The 15,385-nt window shown below is 41.1% G+C and overlaps 1 protein-coding gene across 1 annotated transcript; it reads left to right on the top strand.

Annotated features, from left to right (window-relative positions):
• Nucleotides 1-11,430: 11,430 nt before the first annotated feature.
• Nucleotides 11,431-14,799, top strand: LOC307197140 (guanine nucleotide exchange factor MSS4). The gene has a single exon (XM_079942820.1). The coding sequence runs from the start codon at nt 11,443-11,445 to the stop codon at nt 11,812-11,814; it is 372 nt and encodes a 123-aa protein (XP_079798946.1). The 5' UTR covers nt 11,431-11,442; the 3' UTR covers nt 11,815-14,799.
• The last annotated feature ends 586 nt before the right edge of the window (nt 14,800-15,385 follow it).

Genomic DNA, 15,385 nt, shown 5'->3' on the forward strand with positions numbered 1-15,385 from the left:
CTCCGGGATAGCCACTTCATATTCCTTGTTTTGCAGAAATTTTAATTAATATTTAATCACCATGGAACCATCCTCTTCCTCCAAGAGCTCATTGGGAACCAGAAGATGCCTCTGCCTAAACTGATTAATTTTCATCTGGTAATGGTGACTCTCATTGGCTTACCACAAAAGCATTAAATTGTTGACCTCAGAACACGGAAGTGACAAGGAGCATTGGGCTGTTCATAGCTTTTAGATTCTTGTGATATCTCTGTTTCTCTAATATGATGGTGTGGGCGGGATGGAGCAATGAAGAAAGCGCTGGGCATGGAGTCCAAGGATCTTGAATTTCAGTCCTTGTTCCACCATTTGCCATGTGTGTGACCTTGGCTAAGTCATTTAATTTAGTTAACCAAACAGGGATTGAGTGTGACTAGTGAGATTAGCCACAGCCCAATAATGAGTCTTCTAGGCTATGTCAAAGAATTTGTATTTTTTTCTAAAGGCAATGGTGAGCCAGGGGATAATCTTGAGCTGGAAAATAACACTATTAGGTGAGTATATTAGAAAGATCTGCCTGGTGTCAGGTGGCTTGGGTAAAGATGAGGATAGATACAGAAAACCAATCAGGAAACTTCTGCAGTTGTCTAAGCAAGATATATGAGTGTAAAAATTAGGGAAATGATAACAAACATGGAAAAAAGGTGACAGATATGGGACATAATAAGAAAGTAGAAAAAGAAAGACATAGTGAAAGTTGAATATGAGCCTAAGGGAGGAATAGAGAATGACTTACAGATTTCCGGTATGGGCTACTCAATAGATTAAGCTGCCTTCACTGAGTCAATAAGCAAAGGAAAAGTGCCAGGTTTTATGCTTGATGACAATGAATTTCTTTTGGAGAATGCTCAGTTTGAGGTTTATATAGAGAATTCTAGATGGAAATGTATTGTGAACAGCTCTGGTACAAAGCAGGAGAGACTCCGAGTATGAGGTAAGAATTTTGAAGCCAAATATTTATACATAGTAGATGAAGTTGTGAACACAGATAAAATCATGCAGAGAGAGCATTCAGAATGAAAAGAGAAGAGGACTGAGAATAGTGGGAACATTAAGAATGTAAGGGGCAGATGGTGGAAGAAGAGCTATGAGGTACAATAAGTAGCTATCAAAGCAAGTAAAGGAGAATCAGAAGAAAGAGGTCATAAGGAATCCCAGACAGGAAAGAGCTTCAAGAAAAGCATGGCCAACAGTGTCAAAATCACTAGAGAATTCAGGTATGATAGGAACTCAAAAATGGTTGCCTTAGATGGGTTGAAAAGATGAAATAAAACATATGTGGAGGGGCTTCCCTGGTGGTGCAGTGGTTGAGAGTCCGCCTGCCGATGCAGGGGACACGGGTTCATGCCCCGGTCCAGGAAGATCCCACATGCCACGGAGCGGCTGGGCCCGTGAGCCATGGCTGCTGAGCCTGTGCATCCGGAGCCTGTGTTCCGCAACAGGAGAGGCCACAGCAGTGAGAGGCCCACGTACCACACACACACAAAAAAAACCATATATGGAGATATAAGTTCTCTGTGAAGAGAAAATAGAAGATTATAGATAATAAATGGAGGGATAAGGGATTTTTTTTTTTCATATAGAAGAGACTTGAGCCTGTATATATCTTCACAAGCTAGGAAGAAATGGCCAGAATGTAAGAGAAGTTGGATAGAGGAGCCTATCGATGGGGTCAGAGTCTTAGAGGTTGAGTGGCTGGAACCTTGTTTAGGGAGGAAGGCTAAACTTTCGACAGGTCCTTTTCTTCCTGTGAGACCAATAGGAGGGAGATAAAAATGGTTGTGTTTGATTATTTATAATACGGTGGGTAAGAACTCATGGAAATTCTCATTCAGCGACCATTATTTTCCTTGTGATGTGGGACATAAAGTCAGATTCAGAGAGTATGGGAGAAAAGGGACAATTAGGAGGTCAAGGAATGTGATATGAATTAGACAGACCCAGACCAGGGAAATATGCAAAGATTAAAGAACATCGATGAAGATCCAGCTGAAGTTGAAGACCTTCTCTTAGGGGTGGCATCAATCCAGAGAATAGTGAATTTTCTCCATTAGTACACAGCTACTAAAGTGTAAGAATGCAGAATGTGAATGTTTAGGTTGATCTATGTTAGGGATTTGCTTTAAGGTAGATAGCTAAGTAACCAAGGTGGAAGGGGTTCAAATTGCAAGCCAGGGAGATGTTGATTGATGAACCATAGAATAGAGGCTCTATATGAAATGATGAAAGTCCACAGGCCTGGTAGACCTGGAGAAAAGTGAGGACATAAGAGAGCTAGATATTTTGAAGGTTGAGGTTAAAAAATGGAATTTAAAATTTGGCATGGGGCAGGGCTGGGTTGCGTCAGGGCAAGGTAGTAGGAATGGGTTGCTAAGTGAAAAAGAGCGCTCTTGGAGTTAAAGGGATCAAGGACATCTGGAGTGAGGTTATTGAACTGATTGTCCACAAATGAAGGAATATAGGATCATGGAGGGGCATGGATGAAGAGAAAGATTGCTGAGATGTTACATGGAGATGGGGGTGTTATCTGCAAATAACTGAATTATAATATTAGAGTTTTATGGGACCCCATAAATAGCATCCTTTGTTCAATCTCAGTTTGAAACCAATTAAGAAAGAGACAAGAATTAAAACAGGTGGGGATCAAAAAGGCAATCTTTATTACTGATAAACTTAATTTTGGACAATGTAGCTTATATCTGCACATAAGTCTACTGTCTAATATTGAACCCTAGGCTTAGCTACCCAGGCTTAGGAAGCTCTGAACCTCTACAGGCTTCTTCTAGGGAGTGAGAGGCAGACCCCTTTCATATTATCAGAAACCAGCAAAGAAGATAAGCTCTTTGAAGCAAGATGAGCTTCTAAAAGGAGGGGGACCGAAAGAGACAGATCCATGCATGCCTGCCTCCTTAGCCAGTCTCATGAATCATTTAGGTCATCCCACCCCATGAAGGGAGAAGAAAGGGTCTAGGAGTATAAAGCTAGTGATACTTCTTCCACATGAAAGGAAGTATAAGTATTAGAAACAAAGATTTTCTCCCTCTAAAATCTTGAGTCAGAAAAACACATCATTCTAGGTGTTCTAAGTAGAAAGACTTTTTCTTTAAACTGAGACATACAGTTACATACAGTAAACGTGCAGAATAGGATTCTAGGAAATGTAGTAGCAAACTTCTCATTTGCCTTGTAGAAAGGAGCAACGATGGTGAGATACTATAGATCAATTCAGCACATGAGCATATGCGCCCTAATACACAGCACCAAGGAAACTGATGCAGATGGTTGATTTATATGTCAAAAGAAAGTTCTATGGTATAACACTGAAGCTAGGAGAACAAAGATTCCTTCTCAGGGCCCCATGGCACATATGGTGTGAGAGAGTAAGTGCCTTCTGTTTTGAACTGAAAGTGAAAACATGGCTTTGAAGACAGCCTTTTTTCCATTTAGCAAGAAATTGAAAGGCTAAAAAGGTAGAGATTTTCATTTTCCAAGAAATACGGAATCCAGTGTGCACAGTGAAAAGAGGAAGGTGAGGATTGGAGAGAGTACGTGTCAGTGATTTAAAAAAAAAAAAAAAAAAGCAGGAGGTGGAATAGAGATAACAAGTTTTTAGCTTTTACCACAGGTTGGGAGGGTCAAGGCTGGTCCAGCTTGACTCCAGCCAACAAGGGGATGCTTGTAGGGCATCAGTGTGGCTCCATTGAAAGGGGGATCTATATCATCTTTGTCAGGGATATCTTGGTTGTAAGAAATAGAAACCCTCTCAAGCTAAAGAAAGGGATCAGAGAAAACTTATAAAACCCAGGCACAAAAAGGAAAGTTTTGTCTCAGGAATTGGAAAAACTAAAGCCTAGACTACTCTGTCCATCTCTCTCTGCAACACATATACCCACTCACACTTTGGTCAGCACATCTGCTTCATTCTTTTCTCTGTGGAGACAAGTTTTATCTGCCTTGTCATGAATGAGGTAGGAAGTGGCTTCTATAGCTCTTCTTTTTATAGCTCGTACTTGACTTCTCAGATCCCATGCCCAACATCCTTTAACTAGATTCTCTATGTCCAAACCTAAAATTCCCAGGAGAGATAACACAACTGGCTCACTTTGGGTCACTAATCTATTCAAGATGCAGTCAGCTGTGTCCTGGGAGAGAGAGGGTCACATGGTCCCAACATGGAAGGTTGGTACTTGGTCCACACTTCAGCAGGGGCCATGGGTGGTGGCTAGTTCTCAGAGAAGAAGGCATGGGATAGACATGCATCTAAGAAGTTCCTGCAACACAGACAAAGTCTGAAAGAAAAGTATAGATCCTGGGACAGTGAGGACATAGGAAAAAGCAAGACAAGAGGTAAAGTCAGAGAACGTATCTATTCTGTTACCTCTAAATCCTAGGATGAATTTATCAGTCTTCTCTGTCTAGGATTGTTACGAGAATCACGTGAGAGAAGTTTTACACAAGTGGGACATAAATATAAGGTATCTCTTGAAACTGAATCAGGTAATTCTCAATACAGAAAATTTGAATTCTTCTAGCTGTGTTCTAACCTGAGTTGTTTTTGAGTTTACAGTTTTTTTCTTGGCCTCAATTATTGGGAATCTTTTGGAGTCACATATTTTATATCCAAATCGGTTTTTTTGGTCTTCTTCTCCATGATAAATATGTCTTGATTTTTACACTCTAGCTTTGTATTTGTGCTTCCAGACTCAAATTAGATTCTTATTTAGGGCCATTAACCAAGATGTCTACTGTACTGTGAGTGTGGAAGGACCCCTGCTTTCTCTCCCACCAGGTAGAAGAAATGACCCTCAATGCCCCACTGACCTCATGGTGGAACTTTGAGAGTCTTGGGCAAGTAGTTGATAGGCCTAACCATGCGGTGGTTCACAGGGTGAGGCCACTGATGACCTCCATGCTCCCCCACCAGCCCCATGCCTGCCAGAGCCCACATGGTGATCAGGGTCCTGCCCGATTCCTGAACAGTACCATTTCTGCCTTTTCCACACTGCACATATTAGAGCCCCGATGGAAGTTTAGGCAACTCTTTGTATGAAGAATGGGGAGGTATCCTGAGATAATGCAAAGTTGAGTGGATCAAGAATTGGGAAACTTAAATCACTAACTCATTCTCGTAACACACAAGGGATGGATGATCTCTGCTTCGTAGTTTGGATGTTTGGAGAGAGATCCACATGAATACGCCCCTCTTGACACCTATTTCCCAAACTTACTCTTGTCCTCTATATGTGTCACTCGTCAAGGCTTTCTCAGAACCCAGATGTGGGGAAGCCAATCTGCTGTTTCAGAAAACCCATGAGAAAGGAATCTAGAGCCTCTATGTCTACTTGAGTTTTGGAAACATCAGTATTCCAGATTTCAGGTGGATAAGTAGATTATTTCTGTCTCCCTGGGGTTTGCTGACCTAAATAGGGATAGACTGAGCAGAGTGACAGCGAAAAAGATGATTTGTTTCCAGTTCCAACTCTCCACTATTGAAGACTGGGATCAGTTTCTTTCTGCGTTTCCCAAATGCAAACATTTCTTGATACAGGGAGTTGAAGAAAATCAGTTTATTCCCTGAAAGAGGAAAGCATGTTCTTCCTGTCGACATGGCTTTAAACCTATATCTTGAGAAGTAAAAACACTGATAGTATTGTGTAAGGAATATTTGATTCCTTTTTGAGCCTATTTTTATTACAAAGAGCCATCACACTGGCGGAAAATAGCATCTGAGTCTTATGTGATGAAAATGCCACTCCAGGTAGATTCTTTTTGATCCCCAAATTTCTTTTGATAAAAGAAGAAATATTCTTCCACATTAAGATTCATTCTTTTTGAATATCAGATGTATGTGTGTATTATCATCAGATATCTCGATCTGCCCCCAACAGGTGAGTCTTCCTGTGTGGGACCCCATCATGTGGCTTTGTAGCACAAAAGATAGACTGGCCTCTGGGGCACTGAATGAAGCCATGGCTAGTTAGTTCTGAAAAAGCCTGATCCTCCAACACTACTCTAGATGATGTACTTTCTCATGTTATGTCTCTGTTCCTCTTGTGGTTAAATAGGGTAAATGTGCTCTATATTCAGTAGTGTCTGGAATACTCTCCTTCAGTCTGTTGGAGTAATCTAATGGATAGATGGAAGAGATAAGAAGAGAAGAAAGCAGGGAGGGAAGAGGAAAGAAAATTAAAGATCTCAGGATTTGAGTTAATTTCTCACTAGGAATTGCATTCAAATTGAAGGCAATGCAAGCCAGTTTCGAACTGAAAGAAAATTTACTTCAAAGTACAAAGATAATATGCCTCATCATAGAGAAAACAATATGTGTTATTAGGACCTGAACATTTTATGAGAAAGACAGGTATTTGAGGAGGGACAAGTTCCTACCCACAGACATGTTAGATATTAACATCAGGCTTGAAAAATTAAATGGGTAACTCAGTTATGGCCCTAAAGAAATGTAGTTCTAGAGACCGGATTTATTAAGAAGGCATACAGAAAACAGCACAAGCGGGTCATATTAGGCTTTATGTTATCAGGGGCCAAAATACGGAGTATAAACTGTGGGATGACAGGAGAGAGCAACCCAGGTAGAGGTGGCCCATTGTTTTTTTTTTCTTAAGATGCAGGATCATTCATCAGAGAAATACATCCGTCTTGATTCAGCTGTGGGTTCATTGATTCCTTCTCCTGTGGGCCAGTTGTTCTGTTTTTGATGTGTCAACTGCTGTTGCTGTTACAGAGATGGTAGCCAAGTCCCATGGGTAACTCCTCCTTTGTAAGCTCCACTCTTAACAAGAATACTAGATTTCTGATGCTTTTCTTTTTTACTAACTTGCTTCCTATATATCTTCAGCCATTTCAACTTCTTGTTCTTTTTGTTTTTGAACTGTTTACTCCAGGGCTTACGATCAGCAAGATCATATCAAAGAAAGGATAAGAGAGAGAAAGCTAAAGTTCAATGCCTTTGCATGTAAGCTCCTGAATACAGTTCCAGGGTATTTAGAATATTCTATTCTGAAACAGTGTGTGATAGTAATTGATAATGATGAAACTGTACAGTAGTTTTAAATGGATATCCATAATAGGAGAAGATACTATCTGCTCCCTATTCAGTTTCTAATTCTCTATCAGTACTGCTCTCTTGGTCGTGCCAGAGCTGCTATCTCCTCCAGGTGATGTTTAAGCCTCTCCCTCTCCTCCTCTCACATGCCTTATGAAAAATGTCTTTGCCATCTGCAGCTGTCAGGAGGCTGTGGAGTAGGGAGTATGGCTCAATGAATACACAAATGTGCAGCTGGACCACAGCCCCTTCCAGAAGGTAGCTGGAATATAAATCAGTGAGCTCTCACTTCTTAAGTAACTGGCTGCCTTTGGAGGGCTGCCATGCACAAGGGACTGGAAGAAAAAGGAGGATGTGAGAAAGGTCTCAGTGGGAATAGCTCCTGCAGTATGTGGAGATGTTGGCTAGAAGGATAGGACAAAGTGTAGCATGAAAAGCAAATCATGGAACAAAGCTAAGCACAACATGGGGTCTGTTGAGCTTTAATACACTTGTTTCCCTTTGAGTGATAGGAGTCTCTATTTTCCTCTCTTTCAGCACCTCTTATTTGCCAGGCAAGTGCAAGGTGGTGAATCCACAGTCTTCGTTTTTGAATTAAACAAAATCTCTGCCCTAAAATTTAGTGGTGGTGTGGGGTATGGGGGCTGGCATTGGTGATGGGGAAACAGAGTTTTCTTTGATGGGGTAATGGAATTTTTTTTAAAAAATGAAGTATAATATGCCATATTAAGTATATATTATATATATCATTATATATATGATATACAATATTATATTAGTTTCAGGTGTACAACAGTGATTTGATATTTTTATACATTATGAAATGATTACTATGATAAGTTTAGTTACCATCTGTCATCATACAAAGTTATTACAATATTATTGACTATATTCCCTATGCTGTACATCACATCTCCATGACTTATTTGTTTTATAACTGGAAGTGTGTACCTCTTAATCCCCTTCCCCTAATTCTACCCATCCCCTCACATCCCTCCCCTCTGGCAATCATCAGTTTGTTCTCTCTTTCTATGAGTCTGTTTCTGTTTTGTTTGTTCATTGTTTTTTCAGATTCCACATATAAGTGAAATCATATGGTATCTGTGTTTCTCTGATGTATTTCAGAATAATACTCTCTAGGTCCATCCATGTTGTCACAAATGGCAGGATTTCATTCTTTTTTGTGGTAAGTAATACTTAATTGTGTATATATACCACATCTTCTTATTCATTCATCTACCGATGGACACTTCAGTTGCTTCCATATCTTGGCAATTGTGAATAATGCTGCAATGAACATTGGGGTGCATATAGCTCTTTGAATTAACATTTTCATTTTTATTCAGATAAATACCCCGAAGTGGAATTGCTGAAATGTATGGCTGTTCTATTTTTAACTTTTGGGGGATCCTCTGTACTGTTTTCCATAGTGGCTATACCAATTTACATTCTCACCAACAGTGCTTGAGGATTCCCTTTTCTCCACATGCTCCCCAATGCTTGTTATATCTTGTCTTTTTCATAATAGCCATTCTGATAGGTGTGAGGTGATATCTCACTGTAGTTTTGATTTGCATTTCCCTGATGACCGATGATGTTGAGCATCTTTTCATGTACCTTTTTGCTATCTGTATGTCTTCCTTGGAAAAATATCTATTCAGATCCTTTGCCTATTTTTTAATTGGATTGTTGTGGTTTTTTTGATATTGAGTTGTATGAGTTCTTTGTGTATTTTGGGCATTAACCCTTTATGAGACATAGCATTTGCAAATAGCATTTGCAAGTATCTTGTCCCATTTAGTAGGTTGCCTTTTCATTTTGTTGATGGTTTCCTTTGGTGTGGAAAGGCTTTTTAGTTTGATGTTGTCCCATTTGTTGGGACAACTAGTTTTTGCTTTGTTGCCTTTGCCTGAGGAGATAGATCAAAAAAAATATTTTAGGACCAATGTCAAAGAGCTTTCTGGCTCTGTTTTCTTCTAGGAGTTTTATGTTTTCAGTCTTACATTTGTCTTCAATCCATTTTTAGTTTATTTTTATATATGGTATAAGAAAGTTGTCTTGTTTCATTCTTTTGCAGATAGTTGGCCAGTTTTCCAAACACCATTTATTGAAGAGGCTGTCTTTTCCCCATGGTCTATTTCTGCCTCCTTTGTCATAGGTTGATTGACCATATAAGTATGGGTTTCTTTCTGGGATCTCTATTTTGTTCTTTTGATCTATGTGTCTGTTTTTGTGCCAGCACCATACTGTTTTGATGACTATAGTATTATAGCATAGTTTGAAATCAGGGTGCTTCATACCTCCAAGTTTGTTTTTCTTTCTCAAGATTGCTTTGGCTATTTGAGGTCTTCATAGTTCCATAGAAATTTTAGGATTATTTGTTCTAGTTCTTTTTTAAAAAATGTCATTTATTTTGATAGGGATTGCATTGAGTCTATAGATTGCTTTGGGTAATATGGACATTTTAACAATATTAATTCTGCCAATCCATGTGCACTGTGTATCTTTCCATGTATTTGTGTCTTCTTCAATTTCTATCATTAACATCTTATTGTTTACACAGTACAGCTCTTTCAACTCCTTGGTTAAATTTATTCCTAGATATGTTTAATGAAGTTATAAATGGGATTGTTTTCTTAATTTTCTTTCTTATAGCTTATTATTAGTATATAGAAATACAACAGATTTCTATATATTAATTTTGTATCCTGCAACTTTACTGAATTCATTTATTAGTTCTAAGTATTTTTCGGCAGAGTCTTTAGGGTTTTCTATATATAGAAAATAGTTATAAATAGTAACAAATAGTTGGAAATAGTTACAGTTTTACTTCTTTTTTTCCACTTCGAATAATTTTTCTTTTTCTTTTTTTCTGATTGCTATCATGAGGACTTCCAGTGCTATGTTGAATAAAAGTGGTAAATGTGGGCATCCATTTCTCCATTCTGATTTTAGAGGAAAAGCTTTTAGCTTTTTACTGTTGAATATGATGTTATTTGTGGATTCATCATACATGTCCCGTATTATGTTGAGGTATGTTCCCTCTATACCCACTTTTTTGAGAGTTTTTATCATAAATATATGTTAAATTTTGTTGGAAGCTTTTTTTGCATCTACTGAGATGATTGTATAATTTTTATTTTTCATTCTGTTAACATGGTGTATCACACTGATTGATTTGTGGTTATTGAATCATCCTTGTATCCCTGGAATAAATCTCACTGGATCTTGGTGTATGATCCTTTTAATGCATTGTTGAATTCAGTTTGCTAATATTTTGTTGGGGATTTTTGCATCTATGTTCATCAGGGATATTGGTCTGTAATTTGCTCCTTTTTCTAGTGTCTTTTTTTGGTTTTGGTATTAGTATAATACTGACCTCATAGAATGAGTTTGGAAGTGTTCCTTCCTCTTCAATTTTTGGACTAGTTTGAGAAGGATAGGTTACCCATTCCTTATTTAGATGAATTAGGATCAACTTTTAGTTTCTTTGAATTTTTTACCCATGTTTTCAATTTCATTGGTTTATACTCTAATTTTTTTATTATTTTTCTTCTTGCTTTAGTGTTGAATTGCTCTTCTTTCTCTGTTTTCCTAAGGTGGAAGTTCAAGTTAGTTATTTTAGATCTCTCTTCCTTTATAATATATAAACTTAATGCTACAAATATCCCTCTAAGCACTGCTCCCTCTGCACCTCACAAATTTTGATAAGTTATATTTTGATTTTCATTTAGTAAAATATATTTATAATTTATCTTGAGATTTCTTCTTTGACCCATGTGTTATGTAGGAGTATGTGGCTAAGTTTCCAAAATATTTTGAGATTATCCAGCTATGTTTTTGTTATGGATTTCTAGTTAAATTTCATTATAGTCTAAGAATATACTTGGTATAATTTCTATTTTTGAAAATTTGTTAAAATATGTTTTATGGCCAGAAAAGTGTCTATCTGGGTGAATGTTCCATATGTGTGTGTGTAAAATGTATATTCTGCGGCTGTTTGATGACATATTATGTAAATGCCAATTATAAAGTTGATTTATGGTGTTTAGGTTAACTATATCTCTACTGATTACCTGCTTATTGATCTCTCAATTGCTAAAACAGGGGTGTTAAAGTCTCTAACTGTAGTAGTGGCTTTGACTACTTCTCCTTTGAGTTATATCATGTTCTGATGCTGTTGTTATGTGCATGCGCATTTAGCTTTTCCCTGTCTTACGGAGAATTGATCTTTTTTTAATCATGAGATGCTCCTCTTTACCAGTGATAATTTTCCTTACTTTGACGATTGGTTTGACTGATATTAAAATAGCTACTCCTGAAGGGCCCGGGTAGAGGCCATGGAGGCCGCGGCGCCGCCGAGCGACCTGGTGTCGGCGGAGGGCCGGAACCGGAAGGCGGTGCTGTGCCAGCGCTGTGGCTCCCGCGTGCTGCAGCCGGGCACGGCGCTCTTCTCCCGCCGGCAGCTCTGCCTCCCGCCCATGAGGAAGAAGCCGGCGCTGGCCGACGGCGGCAGCCCTGAGGGCGACCTTCTGCAGGACCACTGGCTGGTGGAGGACATGTTCACTTTCGAGAACGTGGGCTTCACCAAGGACGTGGGCAACATCAAGTTCCTCGTCTGCGCAGACTGCGAGATCGGCCCCATCGGCTGGCACTGCCTGGACGACAAGAACAGTTTCTATGTGGCCTTGGAACGGGTTTCCCATGAGTGACTGAGGGGAGGGGACTCAGCTCCACCCCCACTATAAAAGCTACTCCCCACAAGGACGGCCGCGTCGCCTTCTCTGCACTAACGTCAGTCACGGGCGTCAGCCCGCCCCGTCCAGCACGCGTCCACGTGCTTCCTCACGGCCTCAGCGCCGGCCTCCTGCTTAGTTCACAGGCGTTACCGCCTTTGCTCAGCCCCCTTTCCCCCCGGGTTTAGGACACGGGGCGCTTCCACAGATCTGCTCCCCTCCCGGCCTCCTGCTGTCCTATACCCTGGGGCTCTCACCCTCCGAGCAGTTATGCAAACTTTTAGCCGTGATGACACGTGACGGATGGTGCTCATGAGGTGCTGACGGTTGAAACCCGCCTTTTTCTCATTCAGGAAAGTGCACGGACGTCTGTTGTGTGGCTAACTTTATTTACAGTAATTTATTCTTTCTAAAAGTAAAACATTTCCCAACTGCAGTATTTAAACCACTAATCAGAAATACATTCCTTTGGACATGCCTCTAAGACCACGTTTAGGGGCCTCTCCTCTAGGCTGACAGCGACTTTATTGTCAAGGTGGGTGTGGCCACTCTTCCCTTCAAATCTTGATGTAGTTTTTCTTTGTGTTAGCTCCGCACTGCTATATATAGCCTGTAAGCTGAAAGTCAGATTTCCAACCCCATCTGTCAGCTACCCCGAGGAAAACTCAGCCCTGGCTGTGTTCCCAAGATCTCCTGGAGTCAGCGGAGAGGGCAGGACATAGGGGGCGGGCCTTTGCCGCATCATACATGACTTCATTGGTTTGTCTTACGTGGACTCATATAACTCTCATATAACTCTCTCTTTGCTCCTAGGACAGACTTCTTAAGTGGATGGTGGCCTCATTACTGTATGCGCTGGGCGTGGTCCTCACAGATTTCTGATTCAGTTGGAATCTCTAGACTAACCCAGAATGCAGACTTTCCATCCAGATGCCTCTCTTTGTAGCTGTGGGGTTGCTCTGACAGTTTGATGTTCAGTACAATTCTCAATTCTGTCATTTCTCTTCTGAAACGACTCACCATCTCAGAAAGAATCTGTGAAACCAGGTTCCAGGCATCCTCCCATCTTCCGTGCCTCTAAGGCTCAGGAGACCTAGAATGCAAATGAGGGCTAAGTGGAGACCTTACAGGCATTCCTTCGGACCTGTTTTCCAGTTGCTTCCTCCCTCCTTCTCCCCAGAACTTGGTCTAAGGGCCCCCCAACTAAAGTGCGGGCCTTGGGCACAGTTTTGCCACCAACCTCCTCCCCTAGAAAGGTGGCTTCCGTCCCCGGCCGTAGCCTCACGAGCTCTGGTAGAAAATGAGAGAACTGTTTTCTAGACGGATGGTCAGATGTCCATGATTATGGCATTTGCAGAAAAACTGTGAGAATATCCACTCAGGTCAGAAGGAACAAAACCACGTAGATGCCTCTGGGGACATGTGGCCCCTCATATCATGAGCCAAAACCTGGGCAAGGCGTTTTTTAAATTAGACTTTTACTTTTCTTTCCTTTTTTAATCACAGAAATAGCAGATAAATACAAAAGTAGGTATACGGGGATATGTGTATATGTATAGCTGATTCACTGTGTTGTAGGGCAGAAACTAACACACCATTGTAAAGCAATTATACTCCAACCAAGATGTTAAAAAAAAAAGTAGGTATAAAAATGTTTTTAATCATTCATATTTTCACCATGCAGAGATTGCCGACGGTAGTGTGGTGTTACGTTCTTCTCAGTGTTTTTCAGTATGTACTGTATAAATAAACGTAGGGTTTTTAAAACAAATATGAGATCATGTGGTACTCTCATAACTTGCTTTTTCCATTTAACAAAATACTGACTTCCCACGTAGGTGACGTCCATCTCCGCCGTTGTATTTCTGTACTGTAATTTATTTTACAGTCCACTGTTAGATTGTCTCCAGCCTCTCCTAAACCATGTGATATAAGGTGCAACCTTGTGGCTGAATCTGTCCAGGCTTTTCTACTGTTTCCCCGGCTGCGTCAGCAGCAGCGGGCTTGCAGGGTGTGTGCGTCTTCACGGCTCTGCTGACTGACGCGCACAGCTCGGAACGGCTGTGCGGCTTTACCCTCCTCCCCAGCAGTTCCTAACACTGGGTATTTATTGTCTTAAATGAATATGTTGATACTTTAATAGTAGGAAAAATAGCGTCTCATTGTTTTAATTTGCATTTATTTTATTTCTAATGAAATTTTTATATACTTACTGGTCACTTGTGTTTCGTTTCTTGAGAATTCCCAAACTTTGTTCCTCCAGTAGCCAAAATATCAAGTTGTTATTCTGCCTTTTCAGCTTGATTTGAAAGAAATAAAGGCATTTAAACAGTGACAATTAGATTCTTGCACGTCCTTGGGAAGAATGTATAACTGGAAACAGAGATGAGGGCTGAAACCTGCGCCTTAGGATTTACCCTGGGGTCTGTCGGCTGAGGAATCAGCCCTTCGGTGTCTGTCGTGGAATGAAGGTCGTCTCCCTGCCCCCCACACATGGTGGGCTCTGGGGAAAGCCTTGTGAGTCAGGTCGCTGTGTGCGCCGGGGCACAAGGGGGAGCCCACGACCGCGGCTGTGAGTATCGAGGCTGCAGCTGCAGTGGGGGAGCAGTTGATTTTTCCAGGGCCTTCCTGTTTTGACACAGAATTAAAGGTGGACAGCGGTGTACTGACACTTTACTGCTGTTAGCGCACTGTATGAGGCTCCTCAGAACTCCGCCATGTGGCTATAAGGACCTCTGCTCCCAGTACTGGTGGACTGACCATCCCAGTGAGGGCAGCTCGAAAGGCTGGATACGTACTTTAAAAGTCCGGAGGCATCAGGGCGCTAACACAAGTTTGGAGAATTACTGGATCTGGACCACGGAGAAGATGGAGGCCCCGGGCAGTGGGCTTAGCGTGATGGACGCTCTCCTCCTGCGGGTGTTTCCCAGCTTAGAGGAGGCAGTTCGGAGGGTGATGAGTGGTCCTGACGGCCTTGCAGAAGGCAGGGACAGGGCCTGTCACAGGGTGTGGACCAGGCGGCCTGCCTTCACTTCGGGTTGGTGCCCTCGGTCCTTTGCCCCCGGAAGCAGGGCGAGGCAGGGTGGGGAGTAGAAAGTTTCTAAGATGGATTGCAGCTCAGCCTCAAAATCTCAGCCCTTGAAATTGGATTAAGGCGATCCCAAGTGGTCGTTGCCCCAGGCCTTTGGCATGAGCAAACAAAAACCCTCTCTAGAGGAAGATGTCACCATCCTAAACTTCAAATTCTTTCTGCAAACAATTTTGCTAAGACAATATACTGAATATAATAAAATGTAACCAAGCATATGAGACAAGATGATAAAACCAGTAAAACAAAAGGCCATGGGAACAGGCCCACTGAGGCTGGGGAAACAGGAGCTTTCAGAGGTAGACGGTAAAGTAACTGCTTACTCTGCAAAGGAGATACCAGACGTGTGAGAAAAAAAAAAAAAGTGAATTCTAGAATCTAAAAAAATCCAAAACCAGAAGTGAGAATTCACCGGAAGGTTTTAATAGAAGATTAGACACAGCTGGAGAGAGAACTAGG

The sequence above is a fragment of the Stenella coeruleoalba genome (genome assembly GCF_951394435.1).
Source record: "Stenella coeruleoalba genome assembly, chromosome: 1".
NCBI classification, from domain to species: domain Eukaryota; kingdom Metazoa; phylum Chordata; class Mammalia; order Artiodactyla; family Delphinidae; genus Stenella; species Stenella coeruleoalba.

What these genes read in the sequence shown, in the direction of transcription:
- LOC307197140 (XM_079942820.1), top strand. Translation starts at nt 11,443, where the DNA reads ATGGAGGCCGCGGCGCCGCCGAGCGACCTGGTGTCGGCGGAGGGCCGG.